General features: G+C 38.0%; 1 protein-coding gene across 1 annotated transcript in view; it reads left to right on the top strand.

Annotated features, from left to right (window-relative positions):
- The window catches only part of pcdh15a (protocadherin-related 15a), a 197,263-nt gene that overhangs the window by 6,711 nt on the left and 167,037 nt on the right, over positions 1-23,515 (top strand). Inside the window, exon 2 of the mRNA XM_058386243.1 lies at positions 14,900-15,017. Coding sequence (XP_058242226.1) covers positions 14,927-15,017 — 91 coding nt within the window. The 5' untranslated portion in view covers positions 14,900-14,926. The remainder of the gene's footprint in view (positions 1-14,899; positions 15,018-23,515) is intronic.

Genomic DNA, 23,515 nt, shown 5'->3' with positions numbered 1-23,515 from the left:
GAAGGTGGCAGTGAAATACAATAGCAGGTGTAATGAACATGCAGAAGATGCATTACCTACTTTACTCAGGCATCCAATTTTCAAAATGCCTTTGAATGAGAAACTAGATATACAACCTACACCTAGGTTAAAGACTTTCAAACTAATTCAAACTTTACTGAAATCCACATTTTTTTCATTAACACACCTCTGTCGAAATAATAGCTATTTATTTCAATTCAATTATATTTGGAATTTAAAAAAGTAGAATAAATAAGTTTAACATTTTACTTTAGATTTTTCCCTAATGAGTAAGTCTGAGGCAACAGTAGCAAGAAATGCTCCCTCAAATTATATGGGGAAAAAACCTTGAGAGGACTCAAAAGAAAATCCAACCTCACCAGGCAGTGTGATTATTAATAATTTTCTTTCTATAACTGTATGTAGTCAAGTACACTTGTGTAAACCAGAGACTCTAGCAACTAATAAGTATAAGCATCAGCATAGTTTCTAAATTTATAATAGTTTTAAAATAAATTCCTTCCTGACGAATCCATCAAATGTTCAATGATGAAGACCCCAGTGCAAAAACTGGCCGCGGCAAAAGCAGTTTAAAGCCACTGCCAGGAATCTCATGTATCTCCAGGTTTTCTAAGTGGAGCAATCCTCAGCAGCAGCAAGCAGCCTCCAAGTGATGAGACTCCAAGCAAAATGAGGGCATCAGGACAGATCAGGCAGGTCCAGAGAGCAGCAGTGTTCAGGATCTCTGGATCACATTTATTTATGTGAGCTTTTAGTTCATATCTAGTCTTCAGTGTTTAGTGGCATTAAATTTGCTTAAACCTGAATCAAATATTTGGAGTTTTCCACAAGCTTTTCACCATAATTTCTGGCTGATGTCTCAAGTATTTGCTTCAGTATTTCAAGCTAATTTTCCTTCTTAATGAAGCCATCTATTTAGGTACTTCTAAGTGTACTAGTCCCTTTTCCTCCCTGTAAAAGTGCCCTCACATTATGATGCTGCCACCCCCATGCCTTACAATTGCGATGGTGTTCTTCAGATTAAAAGCTTCATCCTTTTTCCACCATAGCTCTTATAGATACAGTATGGTCCATTTGTGTTTTATCAGACAAGAGAACACTCCTCCAAGAGGCTAGGTTTTTGTCCTGGTGATAAACCTACATACTTCAGTATTGCTTTTTATGCTGGTTGAGAGTAAGGGCTTCTGCTATACACCACAGCCTTTCAGGCCATTGCGAACTAATTTGTGCCTGCTTCCTCAATAATGCAGGGTCTCTGTAGTTTAAAGATTTTTTAAAATTTGCATAGCAGTTGTTTGTACAGATGCTCATGGTAGCTTCAGTTGTTTGGAAATCGATCCTAAAGAGAATCCTGTGGGAGCTTGCAGTTTTTTTCTGAGGTCTAGGCTGAGTTGCTGGGATTTTCCCATGGTATTAAGTGCAAAAAGGCACTGTCTCTAAAGATAGGCCTCTTTACAGCCACAGCTGCACTCCTAACTAAAGGTACAGTCACATTAGAGGAAGATTGCAGCAAATACGGACGGCATCCAGATATGACTTTTTTTTTATAATAATATATAATTTTTTTTATACTTCTTAACAACAAGCCAGCCCTCTCAGTGATCATGCATTTATAATATTTGCATCTTCAGTGTTATAAATTTAACCAACTAATGTGTCAAAGTTGATGGATCTACAGTAAACACTACTTCAAACTCATGCTGATTTTATATTCCTTTAAACCTGTGTTGTATAAAATGGTATACTCAGTGCTTCCTCCATGTTGGATTTTCTTATGAGGTCATGCTGTGATGAGTCAGTCTTATGTTGGTCACACATCTTCAATTGGAGGTTAGAATACAACAAAATCTCAAATGAATGCAGTGAAATCAGCTTGCCTTTCCAAGTTTCAACATTTACATGCATGTATATGAAAGTCAATAGAATCAAAAGTGTAGCGTGACCATGCATGAACTCCTAATTATAACAATTGGCCTCGAAAAGTCATTTAATCAATTTCTGGAATCTTCCAGAATGTTTACATAGAGACAGTCAACTAGGGGAATGTAAACTTTTGACCTACTAGAATTCTGATATAGTGAATTAATGTTGAAATATAGTGTCTCTAATGAATTGTTTAAAATTATTTCTGATGTAAATTAAGTAAATGATAAATGATTTTTTTTGAAGTCCTTGACATTAGCATCAGAATAGATTGACTACTTTTGTTTGAAAATATTTTAGTTGGGGAATCATAGAGATATGAAAATGAAGTTGTACAAAGAGCAAAATTATTATGTAGATATGATTTTTTTTTTTTTTAGATCTACTGAAAAGACACTAATTCACAGTATTGTGTCATCATGGAGAATCTTGTTTTGCTTTCTGTTGCTTTGATGTGGAGATATTTACAGAGAACATAAAATATGAATAATGTTTACACAAGAAATATCAGTATTTCTATTAATAATGACAGCTCCCTGGTTTGATCGTGAGCTTGGCTTCCTGTCTGCATGGAATTTTGTATGTTTTTCCCTGTCATAAGAACATCATAGCCCGAAAATTCCAATTCCCAAAATTCCTTGTTCATTGCCTTCTCTGATGTCAGTCAGTGTTCAAGTTCAAGATTGTTTTCTGGTGTTACTTTTTCGGTTGCTCCTGCTTTGCTGCTGTGTTGTTTGATCTGTTTCCTTGTTATGGTTTTTGACCCTTCTGACTAGATTTTTGACATTGCTTTTAACTTTCAATTTTGTATTGTTTGTCCAGTGTTAGCACTGCATTTATTTTAACTTGCTTACAGTTCCACTAGTCTCATCCCAGCCTGACATCCACGTGTACATTGGGTTTCCTTCTACCTCCTGCTTGGATTGGTTACACTAAATTGCCTCCTTGGAATAAAAGAGCGAGTGAATGTGTGAGGGTGGGTGTCTATGGTGGCTGGCATCTGGCATCTAGAATTTAATTGCTACCCAGTGTTCTGGGGATATGCTCATAATCATAATGTTTTGTTTTTATATTTATTTGAACTGCACCAGTGCACCTGTCGTTTACAGTACTTATGCTGGGAAATAAACGATCTGATCATTGATCATAGACAGATCACCTGCTCTGCACACTGGCACGAACTTTATGATTTTCCTCTAAATCATACACCACACACCAATTTGTTACATGCAGTCTGAGCCTGTCATTGGGTTTTTGTTCTTGTTGTTGTTTTTGCTTGTGTGTGTAATCCTGAAACAAAGTGTCCTCTAATGTACTTGTGTTTGTCTTTGAGCAAAATAGAATGAGAATGATGATTAGATGCAAGACATCATTAAACTTACATCAGTCAATTTCAAGGAAATCAAAATGAATAGATGGGAGAAATGCCATGTTATTGTTGTTGGTTATTATTATTATTATTTCTCGTTATCATTTTTATTTGATTTATCAGAAAGAGAGCAGTGACTTGTAGCTAAAAATGCTTGATAATGCTGTAGCTTTTTTTTTTCAAAATATTTCTTTGGAAATCTACATGAATTGCCAAAATTGCAAACACAGGATTCTTCTTTTAAACTAATAGCAGTGACAAAACATGTAATTAGTTTCAATGTTAGCTATATTCATGTTTGATGCATGTGAATTGAAGAGGGTTTTGGCTGAATGTGTTTTGTGATGATGGTGTTGTCACATGTCTTGGCCTAAATCTGTAAAAAATCTGCAGTAAAAAGTTGGCTTGATTTTGCACTAACGTCTGTGATCACATAATCTGGAAATCCTAGAGGGACTGCCTAACAGATGTCCCAAACTATTTCTGTAGGAGAGAGAAGGACACAATTACACAATAATACAAAATCATTTAATTATACTTGATCTTAATAAGATAAGATCAAGATAAGATAATGTTTTTCTTCCATAATGTAAATCCTCTCCATTTCTTTATTCAGTTAAGTATACTGAATCATTTTTGGCTTCAAAACATGATGTTGTGCACCACTGTCCAAAACTGTTTGCTGTCACCATTAAATTATGGTTGACTGTTTAGTAGCAGCAACCCATATTTATCTTGCATGGGATGTTAATGGAAAACAATCAAAGCTACTAGTAAAAATGTCTCATTGAAAACCTAATGGGCCAAAGGTTAAATCTGTCTCTAAATCTTGTGGCTACAGTGCTACAGATTCTGCCAGATTTTAGTAGAACAAATCTCATGAATGCTGTCTCTTATAGTGTTTCCTGATTCTCAGCTAAACTCTGCCTGTTTTTCTTATGTCTTTTATTTGCTTCGATAAATATTATGCAGCACATCCACACTTGAATCAGCCATCTCACTGCAAGTCACTAGCATCTTAAGTGCTACTTTTTCTCAGTTTTCCACAACTTTTTGCTATTGTTCTCATTTTCTATGCTTCTCTATTACTTCATTTTTTTTCAGTCTGTTATCCATGTCACTGTGTCTTGTTATTACATAATCACACTGTTATTTTTACATCTTTTGTTCTTGGTCATTTTGTTCTTGTGTCTTTGTTTCTTGGTTCATGGTTCATGTTCCATGTTTGATAGCTGCTTGATAAATGGGTAGCATGTGTTTTTTCCCAGTTATTTTTTTATTAAAACCTTCATGTGCTTGTATCCACATTTCCTCCTATTTGTCCTAAATAATGACATCAGCCTACCACTTCCAAACACTAAAGAACAGCCTATTCACAAGGTAATTACTGTCCTCAATGACATATGTTGACATTGCCAGCCTCAACAGTTGCTAAACCAAGATGTGTCTAAGACTAGTTGTGATGGTGCCTATTTAGAAGTTGATGTTTAAGTGGAAGAAATAGCACTGGTAGGCCTTCTGATAATAGCTGTGATATGATGTGAAGTCAGTGATGATGGAGGCTCTGATAATAGAGAAACTATGAACAATCTCCACAGCATCCTCTGTGATGTAAATGAGCGCGTGATCAACTTCCTAATTTCTCAAGTCAAAGACAGGCTTTTAGTCACCCTGACACTAGAAGACAAATTACTGTCCTGACACTACTCTGTCAAGTGTCTTGACCTGCTCCCTGTAAGCCGTCTCATTATTGTTGGAGATCAGGTCATCTGTGACAGTGTCTTCTATATATTTTATGGTGGGATGAGAGCTGTGTCTGGCTCCTTAGTCATAGGTCAACTAAGAGAAGAGTAGTAGACCTCAGCACACTACATTTTGGGGTGCATGTGTTGAGGATCTGGGTGGAGGAAATATTACACTCTGAGTCAAGTCAAGTCAAGTCCAGAGGCTGTTATTGTCATTTCGGCCATATATAGCAGATGCATAGATAGTGAAATCACATAGTGTATCAACTGTCTTCCGGGACCCTGGTGCTGAATAAAGACACAGAGCTACATAAGATATCACAGAACTAAGGGCTAAAGAGTAAAAAAATAACCTATTCAAATAAAATGCATAGGTCTGCTCATAAGAAAGTCTAAGAATCTGGTTGGGAAATAGTAGTGCTGAGTCCCACATCCAGCACTTTGAGGATTAGTTTTGATGGAACAACAATGTTGAAAGCCTGACTATAATATTTGAGTGTAGCAATTTTCCTTGTCCAAATTTAATTTGCTTCTGGCACCTAATTAAAGCAGAGTGTATAGTTTGAACGATATTGAAGAAGCAGAATTGCCAGGCTGGTAATGCAGGAGATCAAAGTGACAATATCAGGGCAAGAAACACGCTTAATAACTCCCACATTTTCCTTAAAGATTGTTTTTCATTGTTTTTCACATTCATGCAAGGTTTCACATTTTCATTTTTCATCATCCTAGAATGATCAACACTTTGCATTATGCTGTAAAAATTTTAGTGATTCAACCATAAACTTTTATCCAAAGATATGATTAATAAACTGTTCAACCTTGTGCTGAGATGAGTAAAAGGGGCACAGTGCTTTTCTTTTGACAGCTCTCAGGTAAAATAGAGCTCTGATGGTTTGTAGGTCAGGGTGCAGGTGGGAAAAGGTTCTAAGAGCATCACAAATGAGACACACACACACACACTGAATGTCTTCATGGCAGGATTATAGTGTTGATCAGACACCAAACACCTTTCTACACCTAGCTTGTAATGCTCACTACCTTCTGATGTTACCTTCAGTTCTGAGTATATTAGATGTAAGATAGTGTAATAGCTTATTAGTGGGATGTTGTTATATTGCTATGAAGTGTTTGGTTTGAGATAATAGATCTTTGATCTGCCCAAAGCATAATTACGTTTTTGGTGCAACTGGAACACTCCATCCCTGCTGTTCATTGTCAGGTACTGTTTGTGGAGATGGAAGCAAATACAGGTGGTTTATGTGTTTCTGTAACAACGACAATGTTAAAACAAAAAAATAAATAAACAGATGCAATGAGCATGAGACAAGGAACATACAGACTATAAGCAATACCATGGCAGCAAATGACAAAGCTTGACACACACACTCCAAAACTTAAATAGTGATACCAATTAGGAGAAACGAGTGAGTGACCAATGAGGCCCCTGACTTGGTCATATGATGTGCTGTGGCTTATGGGTAGTGTAGGTCCACCATAATGACAATAAAATGACGCTCACAAATCAACTTAAATAAACACACACAGACACACACACAAAACAAGATATAATAAACACAGCTACTGACTGGCTTTTTATCTAGTTTTATCTAGTGTGTTTATTATTTATTTATTTCTTTATGCTTGCTAATATTAGCTGGCTAGCTACCTTGATGTTACAGATCTTTAAATAGCTAGCTTAATTAGGGTTGTTAGCTAGCTAGCTAGTATCATTATAAAATTTCTTAATGGCAGTTATTGTGTTTCAGGATAAATTTGCTTTACAATAAAATTTGCACTTTACTTTGCGCATTTGCCAGCCACTACCCATTTCCTTTTTAAATGCCTCATTAAACGGACAACTTTCACCTACATTTTAAAATATTCATAACATTTATTCATCATTTGAACATCTAAAATGAACATCTGTTCTTCAAGCACAAAGGAGTATGTGAGACATGAGCACATTAAACTCCTGTAAGCAATTATTTTGGCTAAAGGTTAGCTTTATAGAAGCTTTAGCTTCTACTAAAATAAATACACTGTAATGACCAGCTAAAAAAAATCACCATGGTAACATGGTAACCAGTCAGGAGACTATTTTCCTGTTGAATTATACCACACATGCTGTAACAGCTTTAAATTAAAAGGAATTGAATCACTGGCTTCATTGAGTAGAATGAGGAAAAGATTAGGACACTCATTGAAATAGCTCATGAAAGGATTGTCATGTCATGAAAATGCTGATGTCAAATGAAAATGTTTTGGGTTTGGGGATCCACAGGGGTTTATCGCAAATTAACAAATACAACATGTGGCATGAGAAAATGTCTTACATCAACAAGGGGAAACCCATGGACTCAAGAGAAGTAATATGTATGATGGAGCTTTGGCTTGAATTACAGACGGTTGTCACTTTAAAAGACATATTGGGGGAGTAAATGAGAGGGATTGACTTCTATTATAGCATGTCATTTTTGCTTACTGCAAACATAGTCAGCAAGTCTGCAGAAACTGATGCCATGTTGTGTATAGCACTAAAGATGGATTGACTGCTTGTTGAACACTTCATTTCTGAAAAAGCTGTGCAGGCTTACAGGGAGCATCACTTTCCTCTTTATCCAACTATATATAACCGCTATCCCCTTTGTTTTCGTACACCTACACATGAATATATGAAACTGTGTAACACTTCACAGTGCGCAGACTAATCCACTTCAGTTGTTTTATTTGAGTAGGGAATCCCAAAATAAGCCAGGGTTTCCTGCTAGGCTGTTCAACTAAATTCATGAGAACAAGACAAAGGTCCAATAAGTGGGAAGATTTTATTTTGCTTATGCAGTTACATGCCTCACCTAAAAAAATTATAGAATGTCACACAGTAAACACTGGGGTGACAAAAGAAAAGAATGCCATAAATTACCACCAGACACACATTCACTTGACATGTCATGAATCAGTGTCAGAAGGTAGGATGCAAAGGCTTACATAAAGAAATAATACAATATACAAGGCTTTAATAAAGAAAAAAGTCAAAGGAAATGAAAGAGTCAAAAAAGTATTGGAATGTGAAAATTATGAGCATAGTAAAAAAAAAAAAATCAAAACATAAATCCAAACGGTTTTGCAAACTTGTGTCAAAAACAGGCAAAGGTCAAGAGGATCAAACAGGTATATCACGGCTAGAATCAAAGTTGGAAAACCAAACAAAGTTCAAAACCCGGAAAAATCACAGAATTATTCAAACAGGGTAAGTAACACCACAGACCAAAAGAAGAGTAAATACCTCACAACACGGAACTGAAACAAAATTGCTTTTATAGTCTACCAAACAAACATAAATAATAAAACACGGGTGACCACAATAAAAGACTGGTGACTGTGAGCTAGGGAGTGTTGGTAGCTGCTGGGAGTTATAGTCCATGGCAGCCATGTTGGCTGCAGTGAATGATGTTGCGTTACATGACATAAAACACTACAGACCTACAGAGAGCACTGGTCTAGCCAATGATATTATAAGTGGTTACACATGACAATCAGCGAAAGCACAACTCACACTGCATACAATAAAAAAAAAAAAAAAACCCAGAATCTTCCTAATCACACCCACCTCCACACCTTTAAGAGCAGCTGTGCAATATTTCCTGTTATATGACCCTTTTGGAAGGCTAGGTATAGTGAGGTGGTAAACTAGAGAGAGAATAATAATAATAATAATAATAATAATAATAATAATAATAAAAACAAACAAAAAACAAGCAAAATAAATTGAGACAATCAACCTATGAAAGAGATAAAAATCATTACTCAGTGTCAATTGTAGCTTTCTCACAACTAACTATTCAATTATGACAAATTGGAAGGAAAAGGAAAATTTGTCACCAACCCATTTTATTTCTTTACACATCCCCTTGCACTGCTCATTTTATTAAAAAAATAAGCTACAAACTTTAAGCATTTTTATCAATAAAATTATACAAAGGAACAGTTGGAAGAGCAGCAGCAGAAGAAGCAGAAATACACTTCATAAATAAATGCAGGTTTTTTAACTGGTTGGCTATTAATAACCAGCAGAGTATATTTACACACACACAGACACACACACAAAAAAAAAAAATCTATAGAACACAAGTGTGAGCAATGCGGAAAACTTACATATACAAGAATACCAGTGGAACATCACATTGAAGTGTTTACCATGTTGTTAAATCTCAATCCCTGTTGATAATTTTATCACTGTACAGGAACACAGCACACATGGTGATGGCTCATGAAATGCCACAGTACACTTTCACCTCAAGGTTATTGTAGTAATAGCCCACAAAATGAATAAAATTTACATGTACATTTACAGCATTTGGCTGTTGCTCTTATTCAGACTTACAAAAGTGCTTTTGAAATCTCTATCAGTGAATACATAAATACTGGTTCACTAGGTCACAGACTAAGAAACCCATCAGTCTAAAACTCTGTTGGGAGGTAATATATCAAGAGCATACAGTCAAGTATCTTTAAAAAAAAAGAAGTGATAGTTTAAGTATTTCAGCAAGAGGTAGGTCTTCACCCGTTTTTTGAAGACCAGTGACTTGGCTGTTCAGATATCTAGGGGGAGTTCATTCCAAAACCTAGGTGCTGGAACAGAGACGAGTCGTGATGCATATCTTCCTTGAACCCTGAGAGATGGTGGAACCGGTGGAGCAACAGACCCACAAATGTGACCAAATGTACACATGAGTAATACAGATCAGCTTGACTGCAAAGTGTATTAATTTCAGGACAGAGATGGCCAGCTTGGTAAATTTCTTGGATGCTAGAATAAAAACAAGCTTTTTAAAAAAATTTTTTGCAAGGAATGGTACAGGTTTTTTTTCCCCCCAACAGTTTACCACTGTATCTGGACTTTTGTTTGCATTTTTGTTTTTTACCGTGTTGTTTCTAACTCACTATATTCATGCATTACTCAACTAATTATGGATGCTCTGCTCATCATAACTACTTTCCTGCATATCTGTTGTTATTCTTTGCCAAAACTTACATTAACTCAGCAGACTAGTATTTACAGTTTACATTACTTTTACTACTATTTATAAATTTAGTGTGTACATTTATTTTATTATTTTTGACTATTTCTTACTGCCAACACTTGCCTCACAACTACAGGGTTAAGGGTTCGATTCCCTCCTCTGCCACTTATGTGTGGAGTTTGCATGCTCTCCCCATGTCAGGGATTTACTCCGGGTACTCCAGTTTTCCAAAGACATACGTTGTAGGCTTACTGGCATCTCTAAACTGTCTGTAGTGTGTGAATGGGTGTGTCAGTTTGTGTATGATTGTATGCCCTGTGACAGACTAGCATCCTGTCCAGGCTGTACTCTGCCTTGTGCCCCAAATCTCCTGGGATAGGCTCTAGGTTCCCCATGATCCCAGTAGGAAAAGTGGTGTACTCAATGGATTGATGAATAGATAGAACACTATTCTTTTGCTGCTGCTGCTATAATGTGTGAATCATATGAAACTCCACACAGACAGTGACCTGAGCTGAGGATTGAACAGGGGACCTTGGAACTAAAGGCAGGAATGCTAACAGCTGTGTCACTGTATTACCCTAGATGCTGGATGTTATTTATAAAATATCAGCAAGAAAAGCCTTGTCATATTCTTATAGTAACCAGACAAAAAGTATAATGTAATGTATCATTTAAAACATTTGCAAAATGTATGCAGCGATTAAATTTGGTATGAAGGTTAAAAGACAAAGGCAGTGATCAGAAAACAGAGCACAAAAACACAAAAAATATCAGCAGATGAATAATAAAGGAGCTACATCTCAGACTACATGTTGGTTAATAAGTGACAAAACTGAGGAGATTATATGAATGAAGCCAGCAGGCTGTGGCCACAGATTGAGTTTGTGATGTATTTGAATGTTGGGAGTGATGACAGGAGGGCTGTCTTTAATGTGGCTGATTATGATCAGGCCCACTGTGGTGGTAAAGTCCAGCTCACTGGATGGGTTAATCACTTGAGTTATTAGAGACTTGAGCTCCCCACATTCTCTGATTACATCTCACAGTGGGTAATGAATAGAAGTGCTGTCTTTGGCAGTCTTCACTCATATTGGCTTACCTCACTGTGACCTGCCAGATGGTTGATACAGGAAAAAACAGCTTGATGGTGAGAGAATGTAGTATACCATTCTCTTCCAGAAAATTACGTATTTGGTATGTTTGGTAGCACCCGTGTGTACCCATGCAAAATATCCATGTCAGTTAAGTATAAAATAAAATTCAAAAGACATGGATAGCTCATTACTACTACTGAGATTAAAAGTTGACACAAACACATGGTTTGCAGCTTAAACCTTCTGCTGAATGACCAGTGTTTTGGTCTAGAAACTGAAAGCATGTTTGGTCACAAGGTCTTGTTTCCAGTTGTGGGCCTACTGAATAAAGTACAACTAAATTTTGGCTTGACAATAAGTATTAAATAAATAAAAATACAAAAGCTCTGTATAATGCTCGTTATTATTGCAGACTATATAACAGCGGTTGTTTTTTTATTTAAAGTGGAACTGCAAACTCGAAATTGAATGCACTTGCAGTTATCTAGTAATTAATAAACGCTCTACTCCATACATTCTATATTATTAAGCAATATATAAGGTATGATATTTTCAGGATATTTCACCTAAGCAGATCATTCTAAATAAAGTCTCCTGTTTTGATAAGATCCTTTTTTGCAGATGTTAATGTTTTAAATAATGCATTTTCTGATTCATGAAACAATGTGAAGGAAGAATGCAGAATAACTAGACCTATGAAACAGTGATTGGAGTGTGTGGAGGGATCGTAATTTGCCAAATTATATCATCAATCTTTATTTGTTCCACTTCCAAACACCCTTCCTTTCACCTCAGGAAGTGCATTGTGTTGTACAGCAACATTGGCAGTCTAATGTTGTAGACAGCAATAACTTTAGGATTAGTCATTGCTTAGCTAATGCATGTGTTCACACTCTTATCTTCTCTACTCATACTTAGAGCATGGAAGATGTTATCTTGTTATCAGGTGGAAAAAACAATGACACCCATGAGTTAGAATGCAGCTTTTTTTGAAGCTAATTAAAAACTATGTTAGTTTATTTCATTCTGACCCCGTTGGCAGGCTGTGGTTGTCATATTCAATAAGTATTACATTTAGATGGGGCCACATTTGGATGTTTGTGATTTGATGAGTCTGTTTGGATCCTAATCTTAATGATGGCTTGGTGCCTTAAATGTGGCAGTCTATTTGGTAACTGCCACAACTGTTGGCAGTTATTCTTAATGGTTGGCTTTAGGGAATCAGCTTACTTTTGCTGTCTGATGTATAAAGTGGATATAAGTGATACCATCTGTAATGATTAAAGAAAAAAAAGTCTCAGGGAAGGGTTAACTTTTCTACCTAAATAGAACGAAATATGCTGTTAGACATGCGGCCACATTTAATTATTATCAAACCAACTTATTTATTGGACACCAAGATAAACCAAGAAAAAACAAACAAACAAACAAAAAACTTTTATGAATGCTCTGGTACATTTTAGAATGAATAGTTTCAAAAATATATAGTTTCTATTGTACATTTTCGATAGATAGATAGATAGATAGATAGATAGATAGATAGATAGATAGATAGATAGATAGATAGATAGATAGATAGATAGATAGATAGATAGATAGATAGATAGATAGATAGCCAGTGGATTACTTTTTTTGTTTAAATTGAATCCAGTGCTTGTGTAAGTGCTTGGTAAAGAGTTGGGTGTTGAGTTTTTGTCTGAAGACCGCCTGCGACTCTGTAAGCCAGGGGAAGTTCATTTCACCACCTGGGTGCCAAAACACAGCAGACTTGTTGCATGTCTTCCTTGTCTGGAGGGATGGTGGGTCACGTCAAGCTCTGGCTAGAGGCTCGAAGAGAGCATAGTGCAGAGCGGGGTGTGATACTTGCCTTTAGGTAGGTGGGGGCTGGTACTTTTTTTGTATGCAAGCAGTGTTTTGAGGCTGATGCAGGAAGCTACAGGAAGCCAGTGGAGGAAACACAGTAATGGGGTGGTTGAAGGAGGCTTGGGGAGACTGAAACAGGTGACAGTAATTAACTACAGGGTAACGAGTACAGAAGAAAATTGACCATATAAGGAAAGCAGAAGGGAAAAGCAGGTCAGGATCAGGAGAGCTGAGTCACTCTGTTAGATTAAAAAGACAGGTATATTTCATGTCTCTAAAGTGTATCACTTTGGTGTGAGTATATAAATTCATTTACTCCATGTTTGTGTATGTTTGGGCTGTTTGCTCTGGACTGAATATCCTGGGGTTTTAAAGTCCTTTGGAGTTATAAAGCTGATGGTAAAGAGATTCACCAAGTGTGACACATTGTTCTGAGGTTTTCTTTAGTCTTAGCTGTATACAGAAAGCCAAAATAGGATTTTTTCCCACCATTTATTCTTGAGGGATTAAAGACTGATGGAAGCAGTGATGGGGACTAATGCCACATTTACACAGTTGTATTGACTTACACAGAAGCTCAGTCATATCTGCTTATGATTTTAAACTAGCTTTAGCAGCTTACAGCTGCCTTAGGCACAGTCAGTGCTCCAGGATGTGTGAATGGGAAAATAGGTGGCATATCAAGCTGATTCACTCATCTTAAGTTTACTTTCACATCATTTACATTATACAGGTTCTATCCACAGAGAGAGCCCAATACCCAAGCAGACAGTACAGAGAAAAGAGAGAAAAAAAAAATGAAAGCAGTAATCTCATTTGTCATGATGGACTGCCAGAATATGATCTGCCATCATACATCAAATACTGCGAAAGAGTAAATTAAACTTTGGATTTGAAAATGACTTCAGGATTTAGACCATTCCCAAAAGGACACATCTCTGGCTTGCCCTTAAAAATGCTTTTGTATAACTGAACCTCATTTGCTATTACTGTCATGTTTTATCAGCAATATAACTCAATTTTCCTTCCTACAGATCCCAACAGGTTAACACTGAGTTTATTTTGTTCTCGATTGAACCAGTATGGAAATGAAAGCTGTCATGAAGAACATATTGACTGCTTTCATTGAAGCAGGCATCTTGTGTGTAGAGTAGCATCTGGTGGCTTGTGCATTATTGAAATAAGAAATGTAGAGATGAGCCACAAAAGTTCTAGAATGAAGAGTAACTTCATCAATGAAAAATAGTGGAAGTATTGTCATGGCTTGGGCTTGCATGGCTTCTTCTGGAACAGACTAACTAATCATTATTGATGATGTAACTCATGATGGTAGCAGCAGAATGAATTCAGAAGTGTACAGAAACATTCTGTCAGAGAAATGCATCCAATTGGATTGGGAGGAACTTCAGTATGCAGCAAGACAATGGTACAAAACACACTGCAAACATAACAAAGGACTTGATCAGGGGAAAAAAAGTGGAAGGTTTTAGACTTGCCATGCCAATCAACAGACTTTAACCCAATTGATCAATATTTCACACCACCTGAAGAGAGAAACCAAACAATACAAACAGCAACTGAAAGAAGCTGCATCACAACACTGGAAAAGCATGAAGTAGAAGAATATATAACAGTTTTGTGATGTCCGTCCATCTCAGTTGATTTGATTAGTGCAAGGAAGGGATATGCAACCATATATCAGGTGTTATTAACTTTATTCTGTTCCTTTTGTTTACCTAAAAATAGGATGGTCTGCCACAAAAGATGCCAAGTTGTCTAAGTTGTTTAACACATTAAGATGTAAATATCAGGGAATGAAAGATGAAATTTGACACCTTTTTTTCCTCTCTTTTTCAGGTTGACAGCAGACAGCTGTGAGTGAAGATGAGGAGGGCCTTGTGGCTGGTGAGGTGGTTGGGGATTGGGATTATCCTGCTCATGCCCTTCCCTTGCATAAGGGCTCAGGGAAAAGAAGGTAAGTCAGAGAATCTCTCAGCTTGTAGATCTTGAGTCTTACAAGTGTCTTATAATGTCTGTGTGGGTATGAGAAGAATGCAAACAGTGTAATTGCTGTAATTGCATAAAATGAATGTAGAAATATATATAATATTACATCTGATATATCTCTCCCCCCACACACACAATTTTGTGAGATAGTTGAAAGATTTAATTATGCCCATCACATTTCTTTTTAGGTTATTTTATCTTTTCTTTCCAAGACTGGTGTGTGCCATTTAAACAATGACCAAGCAGAAATAATGCAGTTTTAGTTAAACATCTTGTTAGTTTTTCTTCTCTTTGTTTAGACTAGTGTCACACATACTCAGTATCACTGTCAATCTTCACTGTCCTTAACACAGAACCTATTAGTGCTGAACTCTGATAAGGCTCCTGAAATAAGAAGCTAATGATATATGAATTGCAATTCCAGTCTGCCAAGGACAAAATGACAACTGCAATAAAAGTCTAAAAGTGTTTCTGTGCTGATAGGAGGAAATGAGCTGTAAATACAGCCAGACAATTCTGGTTGGTGTGTAAAAGGCATAGTATTCTATGGCTGACATTTTAACTCAGCTCTACTTGTTTGTCATTGCAATGTTTATTGTTATTGATTGTAGATGATTTGAAACTAGCAGTTATTGTGCAGTCTGTGGGCAAGGATGATTTGACTTTTGGTTGTTTATGACATTTTTTTCTTGTGTTCTATTATTGTCATTTATGTCCACATTTCTATTACTCACTTAACACCAGTGAAGCTTTCCCAGAGTTCCAATTTTAATGTGTACAATAAATCAAAATTATACAGCATACCGTCTTAATCATCTTCCACCGTCTTTCTCTTAGTGTGACTACCTGCTTATACAATGTAGGAGCTACTGTCAAAAAGAAATCTATTGTAACCTGAATTTTCATTTACATTATTGTTGAATTTATTTGTTGTGTGTTTGTGAGTCATAAAGGATTACTATTTAAAGGTGTGCAGAACTCAATCCATTGCTGGTGCCAGAACTTTGAGTCTTTAACTTTAATGTAACTGTAATAACTTAATCTGAGCTTGAACTGGGGTTGTACAAGGGAACTGGGGCGGCGAGCGCATAAAGGAATATATGGATCAATTATTTAACATCTTCCTTCTCTTGGTTCATCTGGGCTAAAATCAAGAAAACAACACAGGAAACTCTAGGCTTTTCCCACTGGAAAAAAATCAAAGCCTGTCAAAGAAAAAGAAATGAAATAAAAGTAGTGGTTCACTACTTTCATTTCTTAAAGTAAGGTATGCTTAAGGTATGCTGGCCACTGCACTGATTCAAATACAATGTTTGCCTAGGCCTTACATGCGTTGACTCATTGGAAAAGGATGGATAGATCCATGGATGGATGGATGGATGGACAGACAGACAATTGTATGCTTTAGATGTATGGACTAATCAAAATACCATATTTGGAATGTGTCATAAAGTGGGACTTGAGTATCAAAATGTCACACCTTACCTGGCATATGAATATTGTTAATGCTGTCGATTGACACTGAGTATGCAGATGAAGTGAAAGCAAATGTGCTTGCTGAACATGCTTGCTGAATTCAAAGCTCTCAATGAGTTATATGTAAACATGATAAAAGATAAAAATGAATATATGAAAAGCCGGTATACAGTAAACCTAAAATTGAACAAATTTTCCACTTTCACTTCCTCCATCACAAAATAGCTGTGTCCCATTCAACCATGCTCATATTTCCTTTTTCTGATTCTAAAAGTGTCCTTCAAAATGAAGTCTCAGTAATTACCTCTGTGAGAAGAAAAAGGTCGAACAGATCTCGTAGATTAAGCACACGCTCTAGTGCATCATCCATAGTTCCTGTCCCCATGAGCATGCAGACACTGAGGGCAGCTTTTCTAAACAAAGTCACTGTTTTAAAGCAAAAGCACGTTCTGGAGTAAATACAAAGAGCCGTAGTACTGGCAAAGTAAGGAACTCCGGAAGAAGACTAATTTTAGAAATTGTATTAGCAGCCAAAAACAACCAAAATGAACTACTATGAACAGCAATGCCAAAGAGAACAAACACCATGGATAATAAATATCTGAACAAAATGCAGTTTAGCACAAAATTTGCAAACACACAAGTTGTGCCGCCTAAAGTGGGGATCCATGTGCAATTTCCTGTCTGTTTAATGTGGGAAATCCATCTTCTGTATAACCCAGCAGGATTGTTCTGCCACAGGATCTTCAACAGCAGAACATACTGTAGTGCAGACCTTCTGAGAGTTTTGCACAGACCCCCTGCACATAGCTCAGTCAAGGGAGGGATTTTAAGCTAAACCAAGGACACTGCAGGAACAGGACAGTCTTTAGAAGATTGCTTTAAAAACAGTATTCTTGGTGAGCAGTGATTTCTTTCGGCTTTTGCAAAAAAATAAAACAGTCTGTTTTTGTTCTGATGGAAACATTCTACCATAGAAATCCTTTATTCATCCATTTTAGCAAATGATTGGAAGTAAAAGTGACAGTGACCATGACAGATTGCACATACTTATACAGTAGCTCAAGGGACAAGCTCAAGATCTTGTCAAAGCTGTCAGCACAGAGGCTATTAAATGACTATAAATGACTAAAATAGCACTTACTTTGGTCATTTTAAATGCCTGGAGAAAGTTCTCACCTCGTCTATGATCAAATCAGAGGAATCAAAGGCTTTACAGGAATTTGCCTTGTTTCATAGAGGATGTTGCAATGCTGTGAAAGAACCTGCGTATGCAAAAGAATAAGACACTGGTTCTAATGTTAGAAGTATTGCATTCTCTCACAAACATACAAACAATCTACAATATCCTTGAAACCAGTATTTAATATTCATGATTTAAGCAGAAGTAAAGACAAATCCAAAAATGTAATTGGAAAGCAGTTTTTCAAGCAATCTAAATGTGAAGCCAACAGAGGTAAGCTCCAAAAATGTGCAGAACATATATGCTCTTTATTGGCAGACATAAACAGGCATTCTCCTGACAATTCAAGAAAAATTTACACAAGAAGATGATAATTTCTAAGACAGAACGGACAAAAACCAGTCGTGTGAACAAAGAACATAAGGCGTCTTACCTGCAGAGCATGCAGTAAACCACATCCCAGAGTGTTACACATCACTGCAAACATCAGAGCAATCTATGAGCAGCACACAGATGGTCATCAAAGCGGCTGACCATTCTGGGGCCGGGAACACTCAAAGCTACACAGATTAAATCAGTTTGGCCAGTAAAGGCATACATTTCCAAGAAAATAAAACCAGAGACATCTAAGAATGTATTGATCCAGTTCTGCATATTTCTTTTCACAAGCTTTAACATTCTAAGGAATAAAACCAACCTGATTAGAATGGGTTGTCAGTGATCCTGTAAGGCAAGAGTAGAATAGCCATCTTTGTGTTACAGCAAATAGAATCTCTGTCTCAAAGGTGGAACATTGTTGATATAACAACACAATAATGATTTTTATGAAAGGTCATTGTATGACCAAATGTCAGTTGAAGACAAAATGTTCATGAAGCATGAAGAGGAATCAATATTACTGATGGACATTATAATCTAAACTTACCCTTCAGGAGGGATGACCCATTTATGGCCAATAATGGACAGGTAGCAGAACATCGTCTCCTGAGATTGAAAGGGGAATTGAATGAACTGAGTACACAGAATGCTTAACAGGTTGGAGTGTAATGGCACACAAAATTATGGTATTATACAATATGGTGGTGTCTTGATACTATGCATTTTTGATAATAAGCATTACCTGAATAGGTGCCTTATGTTTCCATTTTCGATTGATTAACTCTTTTTATGAGAGGCTGCCATTTTTCTGAATTTCTGACATTGAATTTCTTTGTCATGTCACACTCCACAGTGGTGGTTAGTGGCCCATATGGATGTATACATGCTTTAGGAATTAGTAGTGTTTCAAAACCATTTCTGTTTTACCTAGCCTACTAGAGACAAAATATTCATAGAAAAGTTCCAATAAAACAAAAAGCAGTTTTTTCTTTCAAATGTTTAAATCTTCAAAGAAAATGGTAATGTCAAGCCCATTTTTACTGTCTGAGAAGTTCTTGTTTGTAAGCATCTAAAATTTGAAGCCATTATTTTAAACCACTAAAATCCTGTGTAAAGTTAGAACAGATTAAAAAAAACTTCTCACACCGAAAGCCAACAGTGTCTTGAATAATTTTATATCAGACCTATGGCTATAAAATAATTACATTTATTTACACAGATTAAAAATTTCCAATAAGTCGATTTCCATTCCAGTGGTGGATAGAAAGCATGTGTCCTGGTATAAACAGTCAGTGTCAAAGATTTTTTGACATTAAAATGTCAAACATTATACAAATATAATATGTAAAATGACAGTTTTTACATGATTATTAGCAGCATATACACTATATTTCCAAACATATCTGACCAGTCACACCCATATCTCCTTGTTGAACATCCCATAGCTTTAGTCTCCCTTTGCCGTTAATAACCACCACTCTTCTGAGAATGCGTTCATGAGATTTTGGAACATGGCTGTGGGGATTTGTGCCACAAGAGCATTAGTGAGGTTGGACATTGTTGTCAGATAAGGAGGCTTGGTGTGCAGTCAGTGTTCCAGCTCATCCTAAAGGTGTTCAGTGGGGTTAAGATCAGGACTTGGTACAGGCCACTTGAATTCTTCAACTAGAACCATGGCAAACTATATTGTTCTGGACCTCTGTTTGTGCACATGGACATTGTTTATGCTGGAAAATACATGGGCTAAGCCCCATAGATCCGATAAAGAGGAATCCTACAATGTGTGCTCTAATGCCTCAGCAGACAAACACTTTGAGCTGAGTAGGTATTTTAGACAGGTGTCCACATACTTTTGGCCATATAGTGTGTATTGCAAAAAAATGCTTTGAGTCAGAATGTGGCAAAATATCTAGCTTTCTGAGGTGACTCACAAGGAAGCATCTCTGAAGCATGGGCCTTAGAGTCAATAAGCTCTCTTCAACCCTAGACAGATTTTAGAATCTTGTGCTTAAGCTTATCAGTCATTGCGGTGATTTCCTTAAAGTGGATTGAATCAGCAAGGAAAGCCTGCCAAAATGCAAAAGAGAGTTTGCTGCATGCTTGTGTGTGTGTGTGTGTGTGTATATGTGATATGAGTGCTGGTGTATTGTATACATACATTGGATAAAAAAAGTATACACACCTCAATGTGTGTGGTGTGTACTTTATGTGAAAAAATTTAAACATAAATAATTATGTCTAAACTTTCATGTCTGAATCATGTCTGCATTTAATGCGAAATTATATATATATATATATATATGCACTATATTGCCAAAAGTATTCGCTCACCTGTCTTGACTCGCATATGAACTTAAGTGACATCCCATTCCTAATCCATAGGGTTCAATATGACGTCGGTCCACCCTTTGCAGCTATAACAGCTTCAACTCTTCTGGGAAGGCTGTCCACAAGGTTTAGGAGTGTGTTTATGGGAATTTTTGACCATTCTTCCAGAAGCGCATTTGTGAGGTCACACACTGATGTTGGACGAGAAGGCCTGGCTCTCAGTCTCCGCTCTAATTCATCCCAAAGGTGTTCTATCGGGTTGAGGTCAGGACTCTGTGCAGGCCAGTCAAGTTCATCCACACCAGACTCTGTCATCCATGTCTTTATGGACCTTGCTTTGTGCACTGGTGCACAGTCATGTTGGAAGAGGAAGGGGCCAGCTCCAAACTGTTCCCACAAAGTTGGGAGCATGGAATTGTCCAAAATGTCTTGGTATGCTGAAGCATTCAGAGTTCCTTTCACTGGAACTAAGGGGCCAAGCCCAGCTCCTGAAAAACAACCCCACACCATAATCCCCCCTCCACCAAACTTTACACTTGGCACAATGCAGTCAAACAAGTACCGTTCTCCTGGCAACCGCCAAACCCAGACACGTCCATCAGATTGCCAGATGGAGAAGCACGATTCGTCACTCCAGAGAACGCGTCTCCAACTGCTCTAGAGTCCAGTGGCGGCGTTCTTTACACCACTGCATCCGACGCTTTGCATTGCACTTGGTGATGTATGGCTTGGATGCAGCCGCTCGGCCATGGAAACCCATTCCATGAAGCTCTCTGCGCACTGTTCTTGAGCTAATCTGAAGGCCACATGAAGTTTGGAGGTCTGTAGCGATTGACTCTGCAGAAAGTTGGCGACCTCTTCGCACTATGCGCCTCAGCATCCGCTGACCCCGCTCCATCAGTTTACGTGGCCTACCACTTCGTGGCTGAGTTGCTGTCGTTCCCAAACATTTCCACGTTCTTATAATACAGCTGACAGTTGACTGTGGAATATTTAGGAGCGAGGAAATTTCACGACTGGATTTGTTGCACAGGTGGCAACCTATCACAGTTCCACGCTGGAATTCACTGAGCTCCTGAGAGCGACCCATTCTTTCACAAATGTTTGTAAAAACAGTCTGCATGCCTAGGTGCTTGATTTTATACACCTGTGGCCATGGAAGTGATTGGAACACCTGATTCTGATTATTTGGATGGGTGAGCGAATACTTTTGGCAATATAGTGTATATATATATATATATATATATATATATATATATATATATATATATATATATATATATATATATATATAAATATATATATAAAACCCACAGAAAATCAGAAACTTTTTAGGGGGCAAGAAGGGGATAAAATGGTTGCAAAAGTGTGCACACCCATGTTGTCAGGAACCGCTGGACAGTTCCCTGCCAGGCCTAGAGAGGGTGCTGGCAGGTGACTCTATAACGCCTGCTTTATTGTGTATATTTTGTGCCACGCCTTTCCTATTGTTCTCGTTCCTGACGTGTCACCTGTTCCCCATTAGTCCTAATGTTGTGCCCTATAAAGCTATATAGGGATCCTTTTGTACCTGTGTTTGCCTGTCATTGTTCTATGTTCTATGTTAGGTTTCTGTTATGTCTTAGTTATTAGGTTGTCTTCCCCATGTCTTGTGTTTATGTTAATAAAGCAGCACTTGTCTGAATCCCGCGAATGGGTCTGTCTCCATGGCGTGCAGGCGCACGCACCACCACGGAGGTCTGGGATAGTGCCCCGCACGGGGCGGGGGTGCCCGCACATTACAGAATGACCTGCCATTCTCGAAGACCCAGCTGGAATCCCGGTGAGTTTCTGTTCATGACCAGGTATTGCAGCCCACGAGCGAGGACCCCAGTGGATTACATCCGACAGACCACCTGCCTCGGAGGACGTTCGAGCAGGTAGCCCTCCTTCCCCGTTTTCCCAGAGAGGTGCCTCCATCCTTGTTCCAGTCGAGGACGCCGCTCCGTGATGGAGTTTTCCACGGAGGACGCTGCTCGACTTCATGTCATGGGGGGCACCCCCTTTTATAGGACCCACTAGAAGCGTGGCTTCCACCACCTCGCCAGCCAGGGATGCTGCTCCATAATGGAATTTCCGTGGAGGACGTCGCTCGGCATCTCAGGTAGAAGACGCTTCCCACCCTTCTATGTGTCGGATGCCACTGTATCCCCAGGATCTGGGGCACCACTGTGGACTGCAGTTATGTCATGCCTTGCATCTCCCCTCTTGGACTACACCTGCCGGATATGCCTGGGGCGTCCTTCAGCTATGCAGGAGGCGCTTCAGGAGCCGCGCTTTAGAGAGGGGACTATGTCAGGAAATGCTGGACAGTTCCCTGCCAGGCCTGGAAAGGGTGCTGGCAGGGGACTCTATTCTCCATTAGTCCTAATGTTGTGCCCTATAAATAGGGATCCTTTTGTACCTGTCTTAGCTGGTCATTGTTCTATGTTCTATGTTAGGTTTCTGTTATGTCTTAGTTATTAGGTCTTGTGATCATGTTAATAAAGCAGCACTTGTCTGAATCCCGTGAATGGGTCTGTCTCCATGGCGTGCAGGCGCACGCAGCACCACGGAGGTCCGGGTTTGCACAGGGCAGGGGCGCCCGCATGTTACACTTATATAATTTGTTCAAAATCAACCAATCACATTCAAACTCATGTTAAGTAATTGAGTTGTCAAACTCAGCTAGTCTACACTTCATCAGTGAAGAGACTCTGATTAACCCTAAATGAAGTTTGAGTAGGATTTTTTTGATCATCTTTGTGGTATTCTGCTACAAATCCATGGTCCACAAAGAACTTACAAAGCATGAAAAGGATCTCAGTGTTGAAAGGTGTTGATCAGGTGAGGGTTATAAAAGAATTTCTCAAGGCATTAGATATGCTGTGGAACACACTGAAGTAGTGCTGGGTGAAAACACAATCCTGATTTGTATCATGATAAAGTTTTTGTCAATAATGATGATAAGCTGAAGCTGTTTTTGTTTTCTATTTCCCCATATCTAATATAAAAATATTAAAATAGCTAATGGAGGCTGAAAGCAAACACAACAGCCAATCACACTTTACACTGACTGGCAC

The sequence above is a fragment of the Hemibagrus wyckioides genome, linkage group LG03, assembly GCF_019097595.1.
Source record: "Hemibagrus wyckioides isolate EC202008001 linkage group LG03, SWU_Hwy_1.0, whole genome shotgun sequence".
NCBI lineage: Eukaryota > Metazoa > Chordata > Actinopteri > Siluriformes > Bagridae > Hemibagrus > Hemibagrus wyckioides.
Note: the sequence above shows the minus strand (reverse complement) of the source record. Positions and strands in the feature narration are given on the sequence as shown.